This window comes from Sitodiplosis mosellana, unplaced genomic scaffold (genome assembly GCF_009176505.1).
Source record: "Sitodiplosis mosellana isolate CC-2019 unplaced genomic scaffold, AAFC_SMos_1.0 Smas_scaffold_12, whole genome shotgun sequence".
Classification (NCBI taxonomy): domain Eukaryota; kingdom Metazoa; phylum Arthropoda; class Insecta; order Diptera; family Cecidomyiidae; genus Sitodiplosis; species Sitodiplosis mosellana.
Window position 1 is genome coordinate 1,378,187 of NW_022595254.1, and position 24,530 is coordinate 1,402,716.

The 24,530-nt window shown below is 37.5% G+C and overlaps 6 protein-coding genes across 14 annotated transcripts in view; 3 read left to right on the forward strand and 3 right to left on the reverse strand.

Moving 5' to 3' along the window:
* Positions 1–62: 62 nt before the first annotated feature.
* On the reverse strand, positions 63–3,124 carry LOC129567742 (mitochondrial uncoupling protein 4). Of its 9 annotated transcripts, none has more exons than XM_055444992.1 (8): positions 2,845–3,102; positions 2,092–2,112; positions 1,743–1,940; positions 1,543–1,634; positions 1,360–1,469; positions 1,128–1,250; positions 670–1,038; positions 63–595 (listed from the first exon to the last, which is right to left on the reverse strand). In XM_055444992.1, the coding sequence occupies exons 3-8, from the start codon at positions 1,876–1,878 to the stop codon at positions 421–423; spliced, it is 1,005 nt and encodes a 334-aa protein (XP_055300967.1). In that variant the 5' UTR covers positions 1,879–1,940; positions 2,092–2,112; positions 2,845–3,102; the 3' UTR covers positions 63–420. The 9 variants fall into 9 exon arrangements, with proteins under 9 accessions (XP_055300967.1, XP_055300968.1, XP_055300964.1 ...); XM_055444993.1 differs by having other exon boundaries at positions 2,092–2,155; XM_055444989.1 differs by having other exon boundaries at positions 1,743–2,015; positions 2,845–3,101.
* A 66-nt stretch (positions 3,125–3,190) lies between these two features.
* Positions 3,191–6,452, forward strand: LOC129567734 (uncharacterized). The gene is made up of 6 exons (XM_055444977.1): positions 3,191–4,214; positions 4,326–4,458; positions 4,517–5,070; positions 5,268–5,706; positions 5,794–5,940; positions 6,020–6,452. The coding sequence occupies exons 1-6, from the start codon at positions 3,405–3,407 to the stop codon at positions 6,331–6,333; spliced, it is 2,397 nt and encodes a 798-aa protein (XP_055300952.1). The 5' UTR covers positions 3,191–3,404; the 3' UTR covers positions 6,334–6,452.
* The window catches only part of LOC129567752 (elongin-B), a 54,834-nt gene continuing 36,734 nt past the window's right edge, over positions 6,431–24,530 (forward strand). The window contains exon 1 of the mRNA XM_055445005.1: positions 6,431–6,434. Within this exon, the coding sequence (XP_055300980.1) occupies positions 6,433–6,434 (2 nt within the window). The 5' untranslated portion in view covers positions 6,431–6,432. The remainder of the gene's footprint in view (positions 6,435–24,530) is intronic.
* Positions 7,456–14,432, forward strand: LOC129567727 (nidogen). The gene is made up of 16 exons (XM_055444950.1): positions 7,456–8,004; positions 9,013–9,315; positions 9,424–9,600; positions 9,690–10,181; positions 10,311–10,604; positions 10,686–10,925; positions 11,022–11,454; positions 11,738–11,872; positions 12,031–12,173; positions 12,262–12,470; positions 12,544–12,896; positions 13,014–13,147; positions 13,213–13,333; positions 13,407–13,581; positions 13,710–13,994; positions 14,054–14,432. Exons 1-16 carry the CDS (start codon positions 7,810–7,812, stop codon positions 14,277–14,279), a joined length of 3,915 nt encoding a protein of 1,304 aa, XP_055300925.1. The 5' UTR covers positions 7,456–7,809; the 3' UTR covers positions 14,280–14,432.
* LOC129567730 (tyrosine-protein kinase hopscotch) lies at positions 14,438–22,145 on the reverse strand. The gene is made up of 13 exons (XM_055444967.1): positions 21,504–22,145; positions 19,672–20,449; positions 19,111–19,461; positions 18,774–18,980; positions 18,144–18,301; positions 17,928–18,068; positions 17,717–17,835; positions 17,308–17,645; positions 16,922–17,193; positions 16,724–16,819; positions 15,911–16,643; positions 15,668–15,835; positions 14,438–15,585 (listed from the first exon to the last, which is right to left on the reverse strand). Exons 2-13 carry the CDS (start codon positions 20,214–20,216, stop codon positions 15,420–15,422), a joined length of 3,294 nt encoding a protein of 1,097 aa, XP_055300942.1. The 5' UTR covers positions 20,217–20,449; positions 21,504–22,145; the 3' UTR covers positions 14,438–15,419.
* On the reverse strand, positions 22,335–24,069 carry LOC129567747 (GILT-like protein 1). The gene is made up of 5 exons (XM_055445000.1): positions 23,700–24,069; positions 23,476–23,607; positions 22,922–23,086; positions 22,670–22,825; positions 22,335–22,592 (listed from the first exon to the last, which is right to left on the reverse strand). Exons 1-5 carry the CDS (start codon positions 23,766–23,768, stop codon positions 22,476–22,478), a joined length of 639 nt encoding a protein of 212 aa, XP_055300975.1. The 5' UTR covers positions 23,769–24,069; the 3' UTR covers positions 22,335–22,475.

Consider the following 24,530-nt stretch of genomic DNA (forward strand, 5'->3'; position numbering starts at 1 on the left):
ATGATAATATACCAACGAGTGAAAAAACACTACCTCAATGATTTTCTAATAAAAAAAACACGTTTTCTTGCAAATTGCTTTAGTGCTTTTTCTATTTCTTTGTTATAAAAATATTCACACATATTTAAGGAGTACGTTTTATTCTTATTTACAATATTAATCAATCTCCCATATATACAAATATTATTGTACTTGTCAGCCTCTACCAGGTAAGCTGCATCTAATCATCGCATTGCATCCATCAGATATATTGCTAATGGAATATATGGAACAGTTTTATTTTATCCACATTTTCTGCTTATGCATTAATTTGTGCCTCAATTGAATTATTCGCCGCGTTTAGTTCAATCTTCCAAAAGAAGACTTCTTTGCGAACAATAACAAAAATAATATAACAATCGTTTTAGTTAGTACAATGACTTAATATCCATTTGCACCAAGAGTTTTTCGTATCGATTCGAATGATAACCAAAACGTGAGAGACCATGGAGCCATCCGAATCCAGACTGGAAGAAAACCTTTGTATAGTGCAAAAAATCCTTCTTTGTTGATTGTTTGTCGGAAACAATCCAATGAATTTTTGTATAGGATACCCCTATAATGGAAGAATCGAAAGCATGTGCTTAATGTTTCTACAAAATATAAAGGGGTTTTTGATTTGAAACATACCTTCCTTTCTCATCCGTCGGTTGATTCATTATTCGTGTCTTAACAACATCCATAGGTGTGCCCATCGTTGCCGCAACAAGACCGGCGCAGATCGACGCCATTATATGGACCGTATGGCAATCGGGTAGTTTAGTCTTATTCATAATGTTACGTTTGGCAAAATCGTAGGTGGTTAAATCGCCTAAGTTGACTAGAGCTGCTCGATACACATTTGGTATGCTGCCTTTCCACAGCGCTTTCACACCGCCACGCTTGAGTATCTGTTTCAGAGCGTCTGAAGAGCCATGTACACGTGGCTTAAGGCCCATCAAACGTCGCTTCCCTTCCATTTGAACGTGCACCTTTACCAAATCAGCCGGCGATGCCATCCTGTTCAGCGGAGAATCAATCATTTTAGTTGTAGTTGTTTTGAAGAAATATCGACCAGAAAAGTGTTCTTAGTATGAAAATGTATCTACCATTGTGCTAAACCACCAGCAGTAACACCGCAAATAGCTGCTTCCCATAATGGCAGTCCTGAATGATCTTCAGACACATCCAATGTCTTTCTCATTCGATCATAAATAGCAATTCGAACACCACTGAAAATGGTTACAAAACGCTTGAATATCAAATGTTCAACAGCTGAAACCACACACAAACAGACATGCGGTGCGAAAAGTGTTCAAGTGCTTTTCAAGGTATAAATACCTATAAACGACATGGCGATACAGTGCTGGCGTAACGCCTTGCCATAATTTCATTGCACCTTCTTCGCGTACGATGCCACAAACGGTGGCAACCATTCCTCTGTATTGAACCTAACCAATATATAATGTATATTTCGGAAATTGAGATGAATAATAGTGGAGCAAACAAACGTCTGAATCTTACCTTATTTGTGGTCGCCAGATCATTTGCTTTAAGTTTTTTGCCCTCTCCTTGAATTTGAAGTCGAGTCTTCGTTAAGTCGAGTGGATATGTTGCTAGATTGTTTTGAACGCGAAATGTTTCGATTACAAAACACGTTTTTTTTTCTTCATTGGAAGTTTCTCATTATCAATAGATTAGGTTCATTCGCCTAGGGCACTTACCCAATTCAGCGATATTCGCTGAAACGACTGATATGATGTACGTACACCAGAATGTGTCGGCGTAGTGATATTTCACGGGTCGCATTTCTTTCCGTGTAATGGATGGTGGTGCGGTGGTTGCCAACGGTGCAGGCATGTTTTTGCTGTATGATTTTGATTAGTTGTGGCGTTCAGGCGAACGATGTGAATTCCGTGTTCCTACGATCGATTTTTGACTATTGATGAATGTTTCTGTTGTTGATGGTGTGACGACGATGTTTGTGTGATGAATTGCTTTTTAAAGTCGATTAAATGGATTGCCAATGAGCATGCACATAATTTGTGATGACGTAAAATTTATAATACATACTCCTTAGCCGGACTCGATTATCTGACAACGATGAAAAAGAGATAGAACAATACAAAGAAAAGCGCTATAAATAAAAACGAATGCTTAATTTTCACCATATTTCAAAATAACAACCATTTCCACAAAATAATATCAATCTATTTCACAACATCTCCCCCACTTATTTGCACACGAATTTTTCGAACTATTCTCATGTATCGACACACGAAACAGCCACCACTCGATGATTATAAAACCAATTTAGACACGGAAATGTATCGACGACAATAGTTTGGCAAGTGAAATTGTAAATAGAATATTGATGCGCGAAACAGTCTCGCCTTCAAAAGGTTAAATGAATCTGAAGCAAATATTTCAATTGTTTCTCATGTGATTCGCAATACTTTGAGCAACACGATACATATGTGAAAAAAATACGAAGACCAAACTAAGATCTATGAAAACATTTTTATTCTCGGCTATTTCGTAATCTTGATTTGCTTATCAGATTTGATAAAAGTCTTTTGATTAAATTCATGTTTTCAAGAGCATAACGAACATCAACATGACCTTAAAACAATTCAAGCCACTTTGGTTTGTCGACGCTGACAATTACACGCACAATTCAATGCAAATCACATGAAAACGCACTTGAATGATCAAACTTTGCACTCAAACCGACTCGACCACAGACTCAGACAGACAACAATAACAACAACAATAACAAAATACCATCATATTCACTTTAGTTTCCAATTTGTATAATTTACTCACGAGTTATAATGGAAAGGATGATTAAATTTCTTTCATTTGTAACAGAAATAAAACAAAAAAAACGATTTCTATCACATTGGTTTGCCTCACATTTCAAAACAAAAGAAGAAACAAGCAATGGGTATGAAATCGAAGGGAAGTCTGGTTTCACTGGTTATCGAACCTCTCGTTCATGCACGTTTTATATAATGCGTTGCGCGATGTGTAATGATTGTTGGGTACTTCATTGTTTTGATTATTTTCAATATTCCATTCCGCTGATTCGAAGCGAGCCTCTCTCTCTATCTCACTCTCACTCCCTTGTATTTGACGTTTCAAGTGCCGCAACCGAACTGTCAACATGCATGTTTTTGACAGCTGGAAAGTGAGCACGTTCAAAACACACACGGTTTACTTCGCGCTATTTGTGTTTTGTGTGTCTTTCTGTTTCTGTCAAAGAAAAACGTACGAGAAAATTGTGTATAGTGTTTTTTTTTTCTGTCCATTTTTTGTAACGATGTAAAAAAGAAGTTGCTTTTTTGTGTTTTTGTGCAGTAACAAACGGAAGGAAAGCGAAAAAAATGTCGAAACGAATGGGTTTCCAATTCCGTCAGCCGCGGTCCAAAATGCCAAAGCTGGATATCACAATATCGTCTAGTCAACGAATTGTCGCAGCCGGCCCATCCAATATGAATCATCCGCCACGGACCGATGCACCGGCTCCATCGGAAGATGCCTGGGGTGAAGATGATGATGAATTCTTTGTGTTGGCATCACAGGCTGCCGAACAAGTTGAGGCCAATGCAGCCGTTGTCATTTCACAATCAATGAATAATCGCGATCATGACATGAGCTACATTCGATTCCGGAAGGATGTGCGAACTGCACAGAGTACCCAGCTAAATCACATTGATGAATTTGACAACGATGAAGACTTATTCTCAAATGTGCCCGACTTCATTCCGAACCCAGTGCAAGCTGCCGTGCCCTCGGTGGTAAATAAAGAGAACAATGGTCAAGTGGCACATAACCACCAAAATGCAACCGCGAATCAACCGAGCACTTCAACGGCCAATCGAATGTCTTCCGATGATAAGGCTAGAGAGCAGAAAGAAAAAATTCAAACGGAATTTTTTGCGGAAAAAATTAAAGCGCAGAAGAAACAAATCGAAACACTGCGAGAAACACTCAACAAAGTCAATCAAAAGTGTACGACCAAGGAAGGCGAAGCGTCAACACTGCGATACGAGGTTGACTCAAAGTCCCGGGATATCGAACGACTTCGCAAGGAAAAAATGGAGGAAGCGGTTGATATGGAGAAAAAGTACTCGGAGAAAATCATAGCGCTAGAAAAGAAAATCGAAGAACAACGAACGGAACTGGAATTTAAGGTACGAATCATTTAGGTTTTAATTTTCAATTCTATTGCCTACCAGCGGTTGGGTGTATTTTTTATCCTTGAAAAATGGGCTGAACATTTATCTTTTATTTTGTCTTTGCAGAACATTGAAATTTTACAAAAAAAATCGCGGAAATCGTTGAATGAATCAGTTGTCGTTGAACCGGAAGGCAACCAGCCGCCTTTTGAACTCCACCATTTGTTCAAACTCCATTCCAATCATATTGAGCCAGCCGGTAATTCGAGTAAAGAAGAGATATTAAGAACGTACTTTAACTATCATTTATGTTCTAGATCCGGAAAATGTTGCGGCGGCAGAATTTCTAGCCACAAAGGGCACCGAGAAATACCGGGGCTTAAGCGAGCGTGATTTTGATACACTTAAACACCTCAATACGCTGCATTCAATTTACAATGGTGCCAAAGCAAAGAAATTTCGTGTGCTTGACAATAATTCGATGAAAGAGATTGCAATCATAACGAATGCCTTCATTGATGCGCTGAAAACGTATGCGAGTCGATTAACCCTTCGAACACCCACCAAATATAATTCGGCTTTGGAGTGTAAAATTATCTCCGAAGAAATGGCCAAGGCAACAACTGCGAACGGAAGCGGCTCGGGCACAACAGAAATGCTGGTCGATGAGAAATTGATTTATGAAAGACAAATGTTAGCTGTGATTGCACTCTTAAGCACCGATTTTCCGAACACAACGCAATTGTTTCTGTTCGAAAAATGTGAAGAGTCACTGTCCAATGACGACGAAGATGATGAAATGGATGGTAAAAATCGAATTGGGTCATTTGTTGACATCTTGACAGATGTTCTGTATAACATTGGGCATTCGGTAAGTACTTTCTTTCATGTAATTACTGAATGTTCTAGACATGCGTTGACAAATTCAGGGCTATATTGGAACTAAAATAGATTTCAGCTACGAATTCACAGATTTTAGTTCACAGAGAAAGACATTTCTTGAACACTCAATTGAAAATAATTGACTTTTCATTTTTTTTAAATCATTTTTGTTAAATCTTTTTCCAGAAAACTCTATCGTTGCATAAAACGCTGATCGAATCGGTCTCATTACTGCTGGTGGCTTTAGCCAAATCCTATTCCCCGACGGAGCTGAGCGATTTGCTGCTGTTGAACTTCTTCCGAGCGATTGTGTTTTGTGAACCTGATCTGCAATCACTGAACCATTTATCCGAGTTCCTCGAGGTGATTTCCGATAATGAATCGAGCAAAATTTGTAGTCGGTTTTGCACAAACGAAATTTGCAACGTTATGTCCATTTCACGATACAAAATCAATCGGGTTTCCATGGAAACGTGCCCACTTCAGGTGTTTTCGTGCCTCTTACAAATCTCATTCCAGCCATATGGCAACTATCGCACTTTACAGGAGCAATCGAATGAGGTCGTCACAGTGACGAACATCACCATACGAATGATGAAATTCATGAGGAATTGTTTCAATAGGCGTGAGTATTGACGCGAGTATATTAGAATCAGAATGAATCATCACATTTTCGGTCTCATTAAAATTGTCATTTCCTTGGTGTTTTTAGGTGTTGATTGGTTGTTCCGAAAGAATGAAAGTCCCAATGATACGGCCTCAGTGCTTGTTCCACACTGCTATTGCTACGTCATATCGTGCATTATTGTTTTGCTGCACTTTTGCATCAGCAGTTGGATGGAAAATCACAAAATAATAGGTAAAGAGATAAACTGTTACGTTTTATTTCAATGTTTTCGAATCTTTTCTAATTTTTCACATTGTGATCATTTCCTTAGATCCAAAGCAGTTGAGTACAATTTTCGCAATGGGTTGCCTATTCCTGCATGACATAATAAAGAAGCATTATGAACCCAAGGTACTGAATTTGGGTGGTTTTCCAGTGAAAAATCGGTTGCAGGCGATCTACGATTGGATGATGAATTTGCCGATTCGCAAATCGTCCATTTCGGACAATGCCATGAAATCGGTGAATTTGCGGCAAATCCAGCAGCTAAACGAACCACAGATGATATCACCTGAGATGCAATCACAAACATCCGATCAAATGGACTCGATCCTATTAGACTCATTCGAAGATTTCTCAATGTAAATTCAAAAGTAAATTGTGTAGTTTAAAAGAAAATGTTTATTTTTATTATTACATCATTAAAATGAAATCAAGACACTCTTAAAAACGAATTAAAAAAAAATGGACGTAAAACCAAGAAAGATGTTTTTCTTCATTTTAATTCGGAAACATTTCCGAGAAAGCGACAAACGACGACACACTGTAAATCATCGTTTTTAATCCAGTTCAAGTTGTAACGAAAATTCATCTTGATTAAACAAAAAAAAACATATGTTTTTAATTATGAGACATGAAATTAGTTTGCATGTGCATTGTGCACGCTGCACACGCTTATACCATCAAAACATTTCGTTTCATTTTTCGATCATCAATTTGATTAAGATCGTTAGTGTTTTAGTTAAACAGTTGGTGTTGTGTGTGGTCGCTTGTCACCGAAAAAGCGAATGGCATAAATTGATAAGCGGCGCATTGCAAACACAACAGCCCAATGGAGAAATACGTACGCGCAGCGAACGTTAGATGGAACGACAGTGATGGAAGAGAGCAATTTGAAGGCATCGTTAGTCATTCATGAAGAAAAGAACATGGGATTCCCACCGGATCGAATATGATAAAATCCATATCGAAACAACGCGCGCATCGTACAAACAAACACACACAAAAATAGATGCATGAAAATGTGGGACGAGGGGAAAATGTATTTAAAAATAAAAATATCTTTTTTTAATTAGACATCAAAAACGCTGTCTCCCTCTCCGTTTACAGTTCACACACAATGGCATTTTCACAATGTTGTCGAGAGAACGCCAGAGCGACACAGCAATCATTATGACAGCGAATATTCAAACAACCGTCAAAAATGAAGACGATTCACAGACGGCTGCTTTTTGTTGAGTTCCGAAACAGAGGCACACATTTCCCGCGCCTTATCCACTATGCGCGCACTCAACAACCGATTTTATTTTTACTGAAAACAAAAGCACGCACAGCACAGCACAGCACACAGCACACAGCACAGCAGAGAGATGACAAAAAAGATGAAACAAGTGATTTACGCTCACCCGACAGATCATCATTTGAATTCGGTTAATTTGAAAATAAATATATATTTTGTCTTATAAAAATAGGAACAAAATGGAAATTATCGCAACGAATGTGTGTGCCGCCATGCATGTATAAATCGTCGCGCCGCTCTCACTCTCGCTCTTCGAACAGAACACAAATGCTCATGCGAGCGCTGTACGGGCATTCAAATTTTAGTTTTACATTGGATTCGATTGTGAAAGGATGTGTTACGTGCGTAAGAAGTGAACTTTTCTTCCTCGTCACACCAAATGATCTTTATCGTTTAGTTTCTATGGATTTTTAGCATTTTTTTTTTTCAAGTGGAATATTTTGTAAGACCAATCGAATTGATTGGTGAAAGGATTTTTGTAGTGGAAATAGAAATAAGTGAGAAGTTTTTTCTTTGAAATTATTTATATTTTAAGAGACAAAATGACAGCAGGTCGTACATTTGTCCAAAGTGTCGTTGTACTTTTGGCATTGGCACAATGTGGCCGATCTTTAGAAATTAGTGATTTTTACGATTTCGAGCGAAACACTCGACTTGAGAATGGCGCTGACAAATCTGAATTCGTCAAATTGGACACACCAATAAATTTCTTCAGCGATGTTTACGATCACATTTATGTAAGTATCCCAAATTCCCGAAACATTTCCACCTTCTCAGAATACGAAATGAAAAATGCCCATAAATTTTCTTCTTAACTACTCAGAAGAATGAAAATTGATGCTATGAAGAAAAAGAAAAAAAAGCAAAAAAATAAGCTGAAAAAATCAAAAAAAGGAAAATCCAACGAACAAGAATTTATGGAAATTCACTTAAGGATTAAGCAACAAATCCGCTTAATACCCAGGCCAATATTTCTCTTTTTTTTGCTTTTTGTTCTCGGAATTCAAAATTCATTCGTTGTTGTTCTCGAGGAAGAATTAATTCAGTCTATTTTCCGTTCGTAATCAACATTATTAGGAAAGATATGAGGAAATATCAATAAAATTGTGTTCAAATTCCGTTTAAATTCCCTTTATTCTCATTTCAAAATACATAATTGAATTTAAAATGATGAAGCACGCGGCGGTTTGGGATGAGCAATGCAATTCGATCCGGTCAATGAATTTTAGTCCGTACTATAAGATTGTGTGTGTCTATATTGATTCGATTAATTAATGAATCAATAGCTAAATAATAATAAACAATTCATGCAGGCATCTATTGCCCCCATAAATGTATATATCAATAGTGCTATTCAATTGTCACGCAACGACACACGATCGAACCGCATTTCACCAGCTGCTAATCACTAAAATGTGTAGTTTGTAACAGTTTTGCTATCAATGCACTGCGATTACTGGGAACAGGGAATGCCGTTCAATTTGTCCTATCATCAATTGGATTTTGCAGTTTAATGAATAAGAGTTTAACTGATAATAAAATGCTAAGAAGATAGAGGAATTCGTTTAAAATGCAAACGATTTCGACATTTTCGATGAACTTTGACTCTGATTTGTGCATAAATGTTACGTTATCCCAAAATAAAAAACAAAATCCAAGAATATTCAACAAATAAACAATTCCGCTAAATTTAGACATGATTCGCACAAAAAAAAAAAGATTGATAATTGTGTTTTCGTCTCCAGATCAATACACAGGGAATATTAACATTCGGCACTGAACTGAATGGTTTTCTGAACGAGCCATTCCCATTGGAATACGCGTCAATCGCTCCATTTTATTCAAATGTTGATACGACAAATGCTGGGCCAGAAACATCCATTTCATTCTCAACATTATTAAGCGAACGCAATACTCGTCTTGCCTACGATACCGTACGCCGTAACTTTCCCATCAACGACAACTTTCGCGTTATCAACGTAGCTGTTGCTACGTGGGAAAATGTTGGACACTATCGTGAAAATAATACCGAACAAAATACATTTCAAGTAAGTCTATTTAATTGCATATTTAATTTTTGGGTTTCGTCATTTGTCCATTGGAAATTAACAATTTAAATGTTTGCAACGCAAATTTCGATAATGAACAACATAAAGGTTGCCATCATTTGCGGTGAACAAGACACATTCGTCGAATTTTTGTATCCAAACAATGGTTTGAATTGGTTACAAGGTGACCAAGGTGAGTCGGGTTTACCTGATATTCGAGCACAAGTTGGTTTCATTGCCGAGGATGGACGACACTTTACGGTTAGCGGCTCTGGAACGGATAATGTAAGTGCCTTCAACCGAATTTTCAATTCATTTGGATCGTCTGATCGAATGGTTTCAATCAAATTGATATGAGCCAAATTGAAATTTAGGCAAAATATTTGAGCGAATTGTCGAATAATGGAAAGCCCGGTTCATGGATATTCCGCGTCGGTCATCTTGGGTATGAAAATAGCATTGAAGAACCGAACCAAGCGCAATTCTTTCAACAAGAAGTACAACATCCGAGATCTTGCTCAAGTGGAGGCAAACTGAAATGTCACATTTCAGCCGTTTGTCGTGATACTCGATTGAGTTTTGCTTGTGAATGCAAGCCAGGATTCTATGGAAATGGATACAGTTGCATCAAGAATGATGTGCCATTGCGAGTTGCCGGTCAAGTTACTGGCAAAATTAATGACACACCATTGAAAGCTCAGCTTCAGTCATACGTTGTGCTAAGCGATGGACGAACGTACACGGCAATTAGCCCGTTGGATAGCGCCATTGGCCATAGCACACAATTGGTTTGGGCCTTCGGCTCGGTAATTGGATGGTTGTTTGCAAAGCCACTTGCCAATGATAATGCACCAAATGGATATCAGGTAAGAAGAGATCACTTTTACGCCGGTTCCGGTTCAACCTTAGCATTTTATTATTAAAGTTTAGTACAGTCCAATTGAATTTCATTGATACAAAAAATACATTTTCGGCACACGCACACACAAAAATAGCTCACTGGTGGAAAGTTCAATCAAACAACTACAATTCGTTTTGGCCCAAATACGGATGGATCAAGCAATGAACTCTTGATCGTGCAGCGATTCACCGGCCTTAATGTCTGGGATCAACTTGCTGTTGAAATTGAAGTTAACGGTAACTTACCTGACGTCCCATCAAATGCAGCAATTGTCTTGCCAGACACAAGCGATAGCTACCAATTCGTACAAGAAAATCAGATTCAATCGGCCAGTAGTGGACAAATCACTTTAAATGACAAGAGCATTCCGTACAGCATTAATCAACTGGTAAATTGAAAATATACTATCATTGTTCTCGAAATGCAGCTAACAAAACAAATCAATTCGTTTTTGCTTACAATAAAAAAGATCGACTTTGAGACATTTAGGGAGCAATCAGGTGAACCATTGAATACATACAATACGCAACCGTTCTTTAACAAAGTATCAAAGATTACGGCTCAATATCAAGAAAGAGAATCAGCACTTCGCATTGGAATGATCAACAAAGTTGTGCGTAACTCTGAGATTAATCCGTGCACAGATGGTACGGCCACATGCAATCCAAACTCCGTTTGCGTCCCAGATGCACCGAACGAAAGTTATTTGGTAAGAGAAAAACGTTTGCTTCTAATCGAAAGTTACAGTTTCTAGTAGATAATTTTTGGCCGTTTAACTTGACTTCTTGCTAACAACAACTTTCAGTGCGAATGTAAAAATGGATTCTATTATGATGACACAATTGTGGCTTGTGTTGATATCGATGAGTGTGCAACGAATGCAAATATTTGTGACAAAAATGCCGACTGTTTCAATGAATTGGGCGGCTATGGTTGTCGCTGCCGCGACGGATTTTATGGAAATGGATACACTTGTTATGAACAAGTTGTGCCAGAAACAACCGAAGAACCAGTTCCAACTTCAACCATTGACTCAACACCAAACATTCCTGGATTAGCGCCAGAGCACTGGCTTTGTGATCAATGCTCAGAACACGCCGATTGCATTCAGGGGGTTTGTGTGTGCAAGAACGGATGGAATGGCAATGGAATCGAATGTACTTACAACTGCCAGGATGATTCAGTATGGAACATCGATCGATGTGAACCAATCAGCGCCAATTCAGAAGAGGAAGAAGGTACCTTAATCTACATTTAAAGTTATTACATTTAAAGGTGTCAAACGGACGGACTGTCCGTCCGTCCGTTCAGAGCCCTCTAAATTTAGTTATCCGTCCGTCCGTCCGTTGTTCCCTCAGAAATTTTGTTGTCCATCCGTTCAGCGTTGATCAAACGAAAATTTTCAAGAGCTCTGAACGGACGGACAAGGTGCTTGATGCACACCTTTAATTAAATTTCCCTTTCTTATTTCAACTAATCATTATTCTAATAACATTTGCTGTAAAATCCTTTGATTCATAGCCGAGATTGCTCCATTCTGTCATTCACAAGGCTGCACTTGCTCAACGGGATATGAATTGATCGAAACTGTCGCGCAAAAAACGTGCCGTTTGATTGAAAAAGAAGAGGGAGGCGAGGAAGAAGAAGCCGATAAGTGTACGTAACGGGTTTGCTAGTACAATTTTTCAATTCACCATAGTTATCAATAACTACAATCATTTTCTGATCGATTCCTTCTTGAATAATAAATGATGCTTATGTTATAATGACGAACAATTGTTATATGAATAATTCATTTTATTTAAATTGTTCAGTGCCTTGCGATGTGGAAAATACTTGCCACCGAAATGCCAACTGTGAATGGGTCGAAAGTGAATTGAGTAATAAATGTGTATGCAATCCGGGCTTCGAAGGTGACGGATATGAATGCATTGAACGTGAAATCTCTTGCTTATTTGTACGTACAGTTGGAAGAATAAATCCAAACAGACACATGTAATGGTCGTTCAGAGGTAACATCACATTTTTAACTTGTTTCATTGCAGGAAAATATTTGCGATGTGAACGCCCAATGTTTGTATGACGAGATTGTTGGAAAATCGGTATGTAAGTGCAATAAAAAGTATGAAGGTGATGGTAAAACGTGTCAATTGGCACCAGAGTGTGTATCCGCTGAAGATTGTGTTAAGAATTCAAATTGCTCGGATGGTGTCTGCGTTTGCAACGAAGGATATGAACGTGATATTTCTGATTTGTAAGTAAATCAAAAAATGAATCGTCATTTTGAAATTTTCAACCGAATCACTCAACGATTTAATTTTGTAAAGCTGTGTGCCAGCTGGCTATTGTGGTGGAACTTTCTGTGTTAAGAATGCTGTATGCCTTTGGGATAATGTGCAGGCTGTTCAGTATTGCTCTTGTCCGGAACCATTCGTTGGCGATGGTTTGACCAGCTGTAAATCGGTGCCGCCTCCGTGCAACGTGAAAAATAACTGCGGTTTGAATGCTCAATGTGTACCAACAGACAACAAGACATACGAATGCGCCTGCAATCAAGGCTATTATGGCGATGGTTTCATTTGTATTCTCGAAGTCAATTGCGCCAATACACCGTCATTATGTCATGAACAGGGTCGTTGCATTTCAACCAAATCCGGATATCAATGTGTTTGCAATGCAGGTAAATTTACTTCTCTTTTCTTTGTGATTTTTTAGCCTTCTAATTTTTACCCCCATTCATTTGACTCCGTTTGTCTTCTAATTCGGAAAATTTTGATTTATTCATTGGAAATTGTAGGCTACATTGGAAATGGAACTTGCTGCATTGAACCGGTTCGCCAAGAATCAGCGTTTTTGTTATTGAGTCAAGGAGTTGCAATTGTTAAGATTCCATCCGATGGAAAGCGCGGTTTCCCCATCGCTATGTCAGGCGTAAGGAAATACCATTTTATAATGATGATTGCATTGAAGTGACATTGTTTCAATTGTGATTACAGATGGCTATCGGCATTGATAAGGACTGTTCGACTGGTCGTGTTTACTGGAGTGATATCAGCACAAAGCAAATTTACAGTGCAAAGTACGACGGAACCGATAAAAAGACATTCATCAGTGAAGGTACCCACGACTTCTTCTTTCTACGGTGTTTCTGAACTGAATTTAATATTTTTCACATTCCACTTCATTACAGACATTGTTTCGCCAGAAGGAATTGCCATCGATTGGATTTCAAGACGCATTTATTGGACCGATTCATCGAAGGATACCATTGAAGTAGCTTCTTTGGATGATGCCAAGTCAAGAGCAGTTATTGTTCAAGGCAATTTGGTGAATCCACGTGGTATTGCTGTTGATCCTCAGCAGAAGTATGATCCCATTTCGATGTTTTAAACTTTTCTTTTCAAAATTTTAACTTTTATAGGTTCATTTTTCAACTTCCGTTCATTGCATGATTTTTTTTTCTAAATTTCTTCTGCCATAAATCGTCATTTAGCAAACTCTATTGGGCCGATTGGAATCGTGAGAATCCAAAAATCGAACAATCTGATTTGGACGGAACTAATCGAGTGGTCTTGTTAAGTGCACCGCAAGTAAATTTGCCGAATTCTTTGTCAATTGCATCTCGAACCGGTGAATTGTGTTATGCTGATGCTGGAACACAAAAGGTTGAGTGCATTGAACCGTATCGTCGCTCGATACGAACGGTTGCCACCAATTTGCAGTACCCATTTGGTCTCGCCGTCACAACCGATCGCTTGTACTGGACTGATTGGACGACGTAAGTGTATTTAAAACATTGAAATTGAAGCAAAATTCTAACTAGAAATTCATTTCTAGTAAAAAGATTGAGAGCAGCGATGAGCATGGCAACCGACATGCCAGCATTGCAAATCCATTGTTTGGAAGTCACAAGATGTACGGCGTTGCTGCTGTGACAAGTGACTGCCCGCTGTACTTCAGTCAGTGTCAAATCAACAATGGCGATTGCCCATCGGACAGTATTTGTTTGTTGAATCCAAGAGCTCCATCGGGGCGATTCTGCAAACCAATCAGCACTCAATGAAACAATGACAAATACAAACATTAAATCTTACCCATTTCAATAACAGCACACAGGAATACATTTATTTTTCTATACATACACTTAATTGGATACATAAAAATGAATGAGAGTTTATGGTTTTTTTTTTCTGAAATAAAACATCAATTAAATCAATCACATTTGGTTTACAGACAATATTTATTTCCAAAGAGTTGATTGCTTATTACCTAGGAAATTGGCTAATTGGATGAGTTCAATTATTCGGAGCTGAAAACTTAGAGCAGTCTTAAATTGACCAAACCGATTGGCTTCATCACAATCACAAACTAAAAACGTGAAGCAAATCGTTTTTGACATTATTTCCGTTTTTTATTACCACAATTCCGTTTTATCCGGATATAAAACTTTTAACAATTTGTCGAAAGTTGATTTTTTAAAATATTTTGTGAATATCCGAAATTAGATTCCTTGCTTGGGTTTCGTCCTATCATTTTCTCTTTTTTTCTTTAATATTTAATTAACAATTTCAATGATTTTCTTCCTCTTTTCTTCTCTAGAAAAGAACAATTTTCATCTGTTTCAACACTTTAATTGAAAAAAAATTTTGCGTTGAATTTTCTAAGCTCGATCGTGTTCAAATAAGACACCAATTGCCAATTAAGTTGTCGTCGAGAGTCTATCGACTTTGATTGCACCAATTTAATGCTCAAATTTCAAAGCGAAATCCGAGAGTGTTTTTGTTGTTGTTGTATTTTGTCTTGTTATGGCTAGGTTTTTGGATTTTTTTTAAAATCTAAATGCGTGTATATCGTTAAAATTGTTATTCAACATTGTTTGAAATTTGTAGATATTTTTGTACCCTGTGGTATATATAATAATAGTAATTGTACATAATTATTTCTAGTAAGCAAGTGCACTAGACTTCGTTGTGAAAGGTTTTTTTTGTGTTGTTTTGCTGGATAAAAATTATGAACCAGCTCACATATTTTGTATATGAATGAGATATAGTGTGTATGTGTGTGTGTACGTGTATGAATGTGTAATCATGTGAATTTAGAGAGATTCATAACGTTTCGAATCAGTAGCATAGAGAACAAGCATTAACATTTTGAATTGACATCTATCTAAACTAACTAAGTGTACAACAAATTATCGCTTCGTTCAAAATCGAATCGCACTACAAATATCCTCGCCATTTTCAGCGATTCGATCATGAATGATTTGCAAAAGCTGCGTGAAATTGGGTCGCTCTTTTGGATTGCTGCGCCAACAGGATAACAGCAATGAATCGTAAATGTGTTCGGGACAAAGATTTGGTCGTGCCAATCTGAAATTTTAAAATCAATAACACATTTCATTGTTTGAACATCAAACGAATTCGCAGAAGAAAAATCGAAAGTCATTCTTACCGTTGGCCATTTTCAAGCCTTGTCAACAGCTCTTCAGCTTGGAGATCCTTTCCAGGTACTAAGTTCGGTTCATGCCCTCGTGAGAACATTTCAAACAGTGTCACACCGTATGACCACACATCCGATGAATACGAGTATTTGTTGCTTTTAAGCACCTCCGGCGCATACCTAACACACAATATAGAGAAATGTATTAGAAACCATGAGCAAGTTCAATCTGACGAACCATCGAATTTTCCTTACCATTTTATCGGTATCGCACGTTCACTCTGAGCAATGTAGTAGCCATTTGAGTCCGCCACTTGAGCCAATCCAAAGTCGGATATTTTGACGCATTCCTCGCTATCGACGAGAATATTCCTTGCTGCCAAATCACGATGTACAATCTTTTTGCTCACTAAATACTCCATCCCGCTGGCGATATCTTTGGCAAACTTGAGCAATCGTTGCGTGGTAAGCAATGGACTTTGCGAACTCAAATACATTAGAAATGAACGATGCCGTACATATTCCATTACAATTAAAATCTGCGGATTATCGATCCATGTGATGATTTTGACTATATTTGGATGCTTTAAATTTTGCATGATTTTAATTTCACGCTCAAAATCTCTTAAAACATTCGTCTCAGGTATGGCTTTCAATCGCTTGATCGCCACTTGTGTAACGCATTCGTTATTCAATTCGTTTTCATACTGCCCACGGTATACACTGCCATAGTGACCATCGCCGATTTTCCCTTGATAGATTAACTTTCCACCGTCGTCCAATTCGATTATTGATTGGGAATAGTCATGCAGCGTCGGACACTCGGACATTATCGTTCGTTCCGACTGCGAATCAGATATCAATGGTGTGATTTCATTTGTGTAACCATTTGAACTTTCACTGATTGTTTCAATCGATGAACCCGATGACAAGTTACTCATTCGATCAGGTGATTCCGTTCCATTTGACATACCGATGTGAGTCTCCTCTGGAATTTTGGCAAAGCAAACCAAATTATTCGGGTGGAATTCATTTTGCAAAATTCGAATTTCAAATGTCATTACTCACCAGTTCTAGTTGAATGTATACTTCCTATTGTTGAATGATTATCGTCTCGTACGAAGGGATGTAATGTTTGGTATCGATGCACATTTTGTCTTTCACCTTTGTGAAAAGATGAAATTCGAATATTTAGTTGAATGGGTAAAATTCTTCAATATTCTGACAATTATGATAACCACTTGACGCTATTCAACTTCAACTTACGTGCAATGATTAATTTGGAAAAAACGGCTTGTGGTGAAAATCGTTTATCGGGAGTCTCATGCCAACCTTCTCTCATGATATCGTACATATCTTCCGGACAGTCTCGAGGCCGTTGCAGTTTCCGTTTCGATGCATAGAATTCTCTTAATGTTGGTGTTCGTCCATGCGAAAATATTTCCCACAATGTTGTTGCGTATGCCCAAATCTCAGCCGTGAAATCCATTTTGGCTTGCTCCATATTCTGATGGTACTCGAATGGGATCCATGGGAGGCTAATTCGAAAAAAGAGCATAATTAATTTTATAAGAGTTTCTTGTGCATGTGGACATACTAGCTAATTACCAAATTTTCAAAGCATTCAATGTTTTAACCCAAAAATCACTTACTCATCGTTTGTGTATGATTTTCTGAATCCCGGGTCACCCAATCGAACCACCAAGTTGTCTTCATCATACCGCGCAACACGCAATGATGCACATCGAATGCGACCATGAATTATGTTGTTTTCTTGCAAATAATGAAGCGCACGGGCCAGTGTTAGAGATGCTTCAATTAGATTTTTCGCCGATACAAGAGGGTGTTGGCGTTGCAGGAATTCATCAAGTGATCCAAGCCGCGTCGATTCCATCACAAGTGTGTACGGCGACGTCAATGTGAAACCATACATTTTGATAAGCTCCGGTGAAAACAAATTGCTCCATTTTTCCGCCAAACGCAAAAACTCCTTTTAATGGATCGGAACAAAATTACTTATAATTTCTTGAAAATGTGGCGCATTTTTTCTGAAGTGCTTACCGTTAAGTGTTTCTCCGAATTCAAGATTTTCAATGTCACATCCAGTTTTTTGTCTTCGGGCAATATCCATTCAGCCCGTATTTGCGTAATTATGCCATTCTCAATGACTTTCTGCGAATCTGCGATTGGGAGTGAGAAAAAAAGACGAAATCAATTTGTTTTTTTTCTCTTCTGCACTTGAGAATGATGATAATTTGTGTAAAGGTCTTACTCTGATACTTTCGAAAGTCTTTGATCGGATCAAACAATTGTGCACGTTTCTTCCGCAGTTCATTCTCGCTATGCTCGTTAATTGATTGTTTTGCTGTGACTTGATATGGTGGCTGACATAGAAGTAGCGATGTTGATTTATCTGCAAACATACGGATTAGTTTTTGTTTGTTATTCATTTAGTTTTGCTGCGATTTAGTTCGGAGTGAAATATTACCGTATTCGGATGGTGCTAGACGGAACTTTTGTTTTGATTGTGTTTTTATGCTTTTCGCTAATTCGGTGAGATTGTTGAATGTTTTGATGGTCCCTTCATGCGAATGTAAATGCCACATGTCATATTTTTGAGTAATTTGCAACGTTTCAATGGTATTTCTGAAAACAGATTACAATTGAAATGTTTGGAAAACAATTTCTGATCCTCTTATCCCAAACTTGAATACAATTCGGAATCAGCGATGTAAATGGTAACGCAGGCAAAGTGTTTAAGATAAGAACGATAAACTGTCTACACAACTTCAGACAGAAATCTATTTGTCCTAATCTTTTAGCTGAAAATCTGTTAGCTGAATCAATGTAAATCTTCTTATCAACCATTCATTATTGAGTGTAATCAATACTTGATCCAGATAAATGATTCTCGGAAATCGCCCAAATTTTTTTATTTTGCCCATATGAAACAATCGTCCTCTTGCAAATGTTTATTCAACAAGTAATTATTTAATCGATAGTATATTGAGAATTCAAGCTCAATCTTATGTGCAGTCAATTCGCGTATTATCATTTTTCCTCTTCTCCATTCTAGTTAAATTTCCATTTGTTTTGATGTCTAGCTCAATCAACTTACGGTTTAACGACGATATCGATGTAGTAATTCTCATAAATTTTTTCACATTGGCGAATGACATAGGATCCAGATGTGCATTGTCGATTTTGGAGTTTTGTGTAGGAATATTCACCCCCGATTGGCCCATGACATTTTAAATCTCGCAGCGTTTGCAATGTTGGCGAATACAGCTCTCGACACAGATCTACAGTCCATTTTACCATCAACCTGAAGTAATGAATGAAAACCCAAATTAAATTCCAAAATTATTTATTCTAATGAAAATCATGTTGAACAGCATTCAACGTTCTTGAACAGATGGAAAAACATGCTCTTAAAAATGATTAAATCTCCTTACCTATAATACGTAGCTAAACAGCTAACGAAAGATTCTCGATTCAGATGATCATTGATGAGAATGGAAAAGCCAGCTGGACAGTCTCGTATCTCTAATTTAATCACTTGCCGATCGATGATAATTGCAAAAATGTCATCAATTTTGGCCACATGCTTCCAAGCTTTCTTATATGGATAGTACACACTCAGGCCGGGTCGTTCGGAATGGAAGGGCAAAAATTCAATATCAACGGTACAGGTTCCGTCGAGGAAGTTGTCTTCCGGTAAGTATGGCACAATACCCGAATATTTCTCCATTAAGTAGTGTGGGACTAAAGTGTTTATCGATTCCAAGTACGTACTCTTGACATAGCTAATGATAAAAGAAGAAAACGAACGAACGAACGAATAAACAAAGTCAACGAACGTCAATGAAAAGTTGCCACAGATTTTCACTTAAAACCATCTGAATTGAAACGTTTGATATAGGCGAGTTAAAATGATCAAACAATTTTTGAAATAGAATTAAGTTGAAGCGAAAAACTACCATATTAAAGAATTTGACAAGCAACCAATTACTCACTAAGAGTCGTGATCCATATTCTTAATGTTCCTCAGTTCCTTTGAGATGGTTTGCCGGATGAAAAGGCGATGCTTTTGGATGTGTTTCTTCGGCAAGTAATTTTCGTAATGCTTTTCAAGCTCATCAACCGAAATGCCACGTTCCAGCATTTCGATGTACATGCTCGTAACCGCCAATCCGACCACTTTTTCTTTGTGACGTGGGTATTTTAGCTCCGGAACGGCATCATTAATCAGATCATATTTCACTTGATGAAAGTAATAATTGTACGCGATTTTATCGATTTTCTTGAATTCCGCCAATTTTGGCACTTGATGTCGTAGTCGGAATTCATACTTTTCATTCGCTTGTACTGGTCGACATCCGGGCAAAAAATTTGTAGTACCTTTGATGCGCAACGAAAACAACAGATTCGATATTGGCTTAATGTCCAGATCTTTACACAATTCCCGGCACACCGCTTCGCACGTATCATCCACACCGAATGTCATATCACGATATTCGCGGTTCGTGTAGAGCAACACCGAAAATGTTTGCAACGTCATTGCAGTGCTGTTGTTTCGTTTGCGTCTTACCAGCTTATCACTTGGGCTGACGCGTGGGCGAAAATATTGCCCGCGGATTGTATCTAATTGAAATTTATTCGTTTTGCCTGCTGCAAATTGCAAACCGTTGGTCGTTGTCTATCAGCTAATGCTTATCTTCTAAACGATGTGATGTGGTCCCCTTGAGGTTTGAACACAAACAGAAGACATGCATTCAATGCAAACACGGTCATCTACATTGGGAAATTAGAAGTGGGAAAACAAAACATGAATAAACACATAATACCTTCTAAGTATTCGCTCGTTGATGGAATTAAATGTTAATTTGTATACTATGAATCTGATGGTAATCATGCAAAAACAGTTAGTTTCGGTGAAATGTAGAAAGTAGAAGAAAAAACCCACAAACACATTGTTTTTTCAATCAAGTGGGATTGCGAAGTATTTTCACTTGGATGATTCAAGCAATTTGATAGAATTGCATTAAATTGTCAATAATTGACGCATGGTTATGTTATGATGAGTTTACGAGGCGCAAACCCAATTGTGTAGAATTGTGCATTTTAGACAAATGAGTCCCCCTCCAGCCGGGTTCTAAAGCCCAATAACATTGTCGATTTACGTATACGTTTAATTGGTATTACCAATCGTTAGTTGCGTTTGTGATGTATACTAAATTATAAATCATTTTCCGCGGAAAATTTTCAGTTTCTAAGGAATTTTCATGCACATCGCCGCGAATTATCCATCGTTCGGCGTAAACAAACCGAATGATGCAACTATTTCCATTTTCAATGGGGAGCAATGCTTTGATATAGTTATAAAGCATACAGCGTGTGTATTTTTTGTGAATATTTGATGACTTTCAAAGTACCGCACACAAAGTGGAAATTGTAAATTGCCGTCGAAATGACTGCGAGCAATCTTGGCCGAGGCACGTTTAGAAATGTAAGTCTAAAAATAGACACGGACTTTTTTTTCGGAGAATTTCCCGTGAATTTCGCGAGAAAATATGGCCAGTCTGTTGTAAATTTATTATCGGTGGGCAAACAACACACACACACACACCCGCGACAATCATTTTCTGCGTTACATTTGTTATTCAATTCGACCAGCGAAAAGAAGAAGAAGAAGCAAAAAACACAACACAAAACACATTCTGATTGTGCTCAATATTCAATTCGGAATATTTATTGACACATTTTGAATATCCGCGAATTATTTAAAATGAGCAAACACACTAAACTGGCCCATTTGAATTGCAATGAAAAATTCATCACTTTTTACCTCGGTTCATTAACGTTGCATTTTTGATGTTTCCGTCGTACATGTATATATATATTCCACACGAAATGCGCGTTTCAATTGAACACAGGAGTTCTCTGGAAACACGATTTTCTCTCTGGCTGGTTGTCGCTGCTTTTACCAACAAGTAATGTACCACCGTTTATTTACGCTTGAGACGATTGAAATTATATATTAGTAAATTTTTCTCTTGATTGACCTTCCTTGTGAATGCCGTCGTTTATGTTTGTTATTCAATTTCACGAAAATAAATCGTCCATCTTTTATTTTTGTATGTTATCGCGGATTTGGTTTCTTTTTTTTTTGATTTCTTCTTTTTTACTCTATCTCGTTCAAGCTGTTGCTGCTGTTGTTGTGTGTTTGAGACAAGACAAGTAAGTAATAGCGAGAGTTGTGTGTTTCTTCTTGCACTGACACTGAATTGAAAATGTAGCTATTTACTGTCAACATTCACATACAGCACACACAATTGAAGCAACAGCAACAGCTTTGTTTGCTTTGTATATTTACATCTCTTTTCCGCTACCGACGACCCGCATTCTACGGAACGATAGTTTACACACGGAGAGTGTGCTCTGTGCTCACTGACATTTGTGTAGGTGTGCCATCCACACACACACACACAGACATATATATACACACAGTGCATGTATTTGCTCAGGTGAGACGTACATTATTATGAATTGCTGACATTCAGCACATTGTTTCAGGCAAGTGTCAAAGACACCAAAATGCTCTACAATTCAAAAAAAAGTTTAACATTTCCTTATTTGTTATTCGTATGTGCTCAAATGAAACGCTGAATTCTTTGTTTTTTTCTTCATTTCTTTCATTTCGTTTTCTTAATTTATTCATTGAACAATTTTTTCCAGGAAAAAGTTTACTTTTTTGCTGATGACGTCTATTGAATGATAAGAATGGTTGTTTTTTTTGCTTCTTCTTTTCATATGAAATTTAGAGATGGAGATGGGCACAAACGGCTGGAATTTGCTCAGATATTTGTTTTATCTCTCTGCACAGCACCTTACTGAATTCGAATAGTGAACGCTCCTGCTTCTCGTGATCGTATTGCTGAAAAGATAAATGAAATGTATCAACAACATACATGACCTTCGGCTAGAATTCGAAAGTGGATTCGCGAATCTTACGTGATTGTATATGATTGTTGGCACAAATGACAACATTTCTCGTGGTGAAGCCAATTGCTTTGTTTTTACTTCAGCATCTAACTGCAATCTCGTTCCTAACTCGCTTGTGTAACACTCCAAAATTTCTTCATACGGCAATCGCGCTTGTTCCGAACACTATTCGAACAAAGACAAGAACAGTGATTGTTAGTGGGAAAAGCACATTTAGTCATTATACGTCAGTCTCTATGCCAGGGCTATATTAATTTTTACCAAGTCGCTACCCTCCACTCCGTAGCTCATTTGGCATGTAACGAATTCAACTTGTTCCGCTTGTGTTTGTGATGCACGCAAACCGCACGAATGGATTTTATTCCCTGCACACTCATCTGGACCATGTTGACAAGTGAAGCCAATTCCGTTACCTTGAGCGAAACTCTGGGAGAAGAGAAGTTAGAAAGAAATCCATATTAGACGAAATGAAAAAGTTTTCATAAAAGATTACGAAAGTATGTATTGAAAAGATATTAAACGATTTTCAAATCCAAAAAGACGCTTTGATTTTCAACCTATGAATTTTTGATTCTTCAAAAAGAAATCCAATTTTTCGTTATTGGAGTGTGTTCAAATTGATTTAATAGAAATTTAAAAACAAAAACCCGATTTTTAATTGGGACCTTTTTCTCTCAACAGCAAACATTTTGAAACTAGTAAAAATTGTGTGTTTTATTAATAACGAAACAAGTTTTTTTTTTTCGAGAAAATTCTTCATTCAATTAATGTCAATGGAGAAACTGAAAACCGCTTTTAGACCAGACCAAACGCACCTTTGATTTGCCGAACGGAATGAATTCAATGTCTATAAATGGAGCGAAATTGTTATAGTTCGGCTCCAATTGATTTTTTATGAAGCGAATACTGTCTGGGCACAATGATTCGTAGAAAACTGTGACATGCACCTGAAACAGAGCAAAAAGAATAAGAAAATCCGTCAAGGGAAACATTAAAACTCTGGTAAAACTCGAATATAAATATCACATCATTGCATCACCTTGTTTTGAGCAAAAACATTGGGCGCAAATAAGAATATAGCATAAACGATAAAAACTGTTTGTTTCATTGCACTGAAATGTAATCACACACCAAACTCAAGAAAGAAAAAAAAAATCACTAAAGTCACATGCAAACGACGGCACTTTATGGATCAGCTGAAATCAGCAAAATGAAGTTCAGCCAACGAGCGAAAAAAATTTCAACTGAACAAAATCAATTCGGCTCTAATGAACTCGTAATGATAGTTTTGGTTTATGAGGAAAAATCGGAATCACCTGTAAGTATCGATTCCGTGCGTACGAATGAGGTGTAGTTCAACAAGCGTTTAAAAGCATTGGTCGTTTAATACATTTGTTTATAATACGCACAGCATTGAAATTGTATCTCCCACCATTTCCACCTTTTACTCGTTCGTGGCGCTCGAAAACGAGTTTTTTTGTCGCTTTAATAGCGAATTCAATAACCTTATGTCTGGTCGAACAGCTTTGGCGAATTACCAATCAAAAAAACAATTGGTCATAAACCGTTCATTTGCCTGGAGAGCAATGTAAATAAATGAGGCTTCATCGATAAGATACCATAATTCAGATAAACGCAAGAGACATTGAATCGCCAACAACGCACAATTTTCAATTGCATTTCGATCAGGTGATTTTTCAAAATTTTTATTTACTGTTTTTCGAAAATTATTTTCTGTCATTATGGATTTTAATTTTTTTTTCGCGTAGTCACCAATGATAATTGGCAAAGTCAACACGAGCAACACATTTTATTTGTTTGTTAAAATTTCTCTAGTTTGCGCATTTCCAAAGTGTTTACCTAAGAAAAT

Coding starts and splice junctions, on each gene's coding strand:
- LOC129567742 (XM_055444995.1), bottom strand. CDS start 1,878: ATGCCTGCACCGTTGGCAACCACCGCACCACCATCCATTACACGGAAA. Junction 1,039..1,127: donor GCTGGTGGTTTAGCACAATG/GTAGATACATTT, acceptor TCCGCTGAACAG/GATGGCATCGCCGGCTGATT. Junction 596..669: donor CCGACGGATGAGAAAGGAAG/GTATGTTTCAAA, acceptor CTTCCATTATAG/GGGTATCCTATACAAAAATT.
- LOC129567730 (XM_055444967.1), bottom strand. CDS start 20,216: ATGACGTTGCAAACATTTTCGGTGTTGCTCTACACGAACCGCGAATAT. Junction 18,981..19,110: donor TGTTTAGCTACGTATTATAG/GTAAGGAGATTT, acceptor TCATTACTTCAG/GTTGATGGTAAAATGGACTG. Junction 17,646..17,716: donor ATTCGGAGAAACACTTAACG/GTAAGCACTTCA, acceptor ATCCATTAAAAG/GAGTTTTTGCGTTTGGCGGA.
- LOC129567727 (XM_055444950.1), top strand. CDS start 7,810: ATGACAGCAGGTCGTACATTTGTCCAAAGTGTCGTTGTACTTTTGGCA. Junction 9,601..9,689: donor GCGGCTCTGGAACGGATAAT/GTAAGTGCCTTC, acceptor ATTGAAATTTAG/GCAAAATATTTGAGCGAATT. Junction 13,334..13,406: donor AAAGACATTCATCAGTGAAG/GTACCCACGACT, acceptor ACTTCATTACAG/ACATTGTTTCGCCAGAAGGA.
- LOC129567734 (XM_055444977.1), top strand. CDS start 3,405: ATGTCGAAACGAATGGGTTTCCAATTCCGTCAGCCGCGGTCCAAAATG. Junction 4,215..4,325: donor GAACGGAACTGGAATTTAAG/GTACGAATCATT, acceptor TTGTCTTTGCAG/AACATTGAAATTTTACAAAA. Junction 5,941..6,019: donor GGAAAATCACAAAATAATAG/GTAAAGAGATAA, acceptor TCATTTCCTTAG/ATCCAAAGCAGTTGAGTACA.
- LOC129567747 (XM_055445000.1), bottom strand. CDS start 23,768: ATGAAACAAACAGTTTTTATCGTTTATGCTATATTCTTATTTGCGCCC. Junction 23,608..23,699: donor ATGTTTTTGCTCAAAACAAG/GTGATGCAATGA, acceptor GCTCTGTTTCAG/GTGCATGTCACAGTTTTCTA. Junction 22,826..22,921: donor GAGTGGAGGGTAGCGACTTG/GTAAAAATTAAT, acceptor TTGTTCGAATAG/TGTTCGGAACAAGCGCGATT.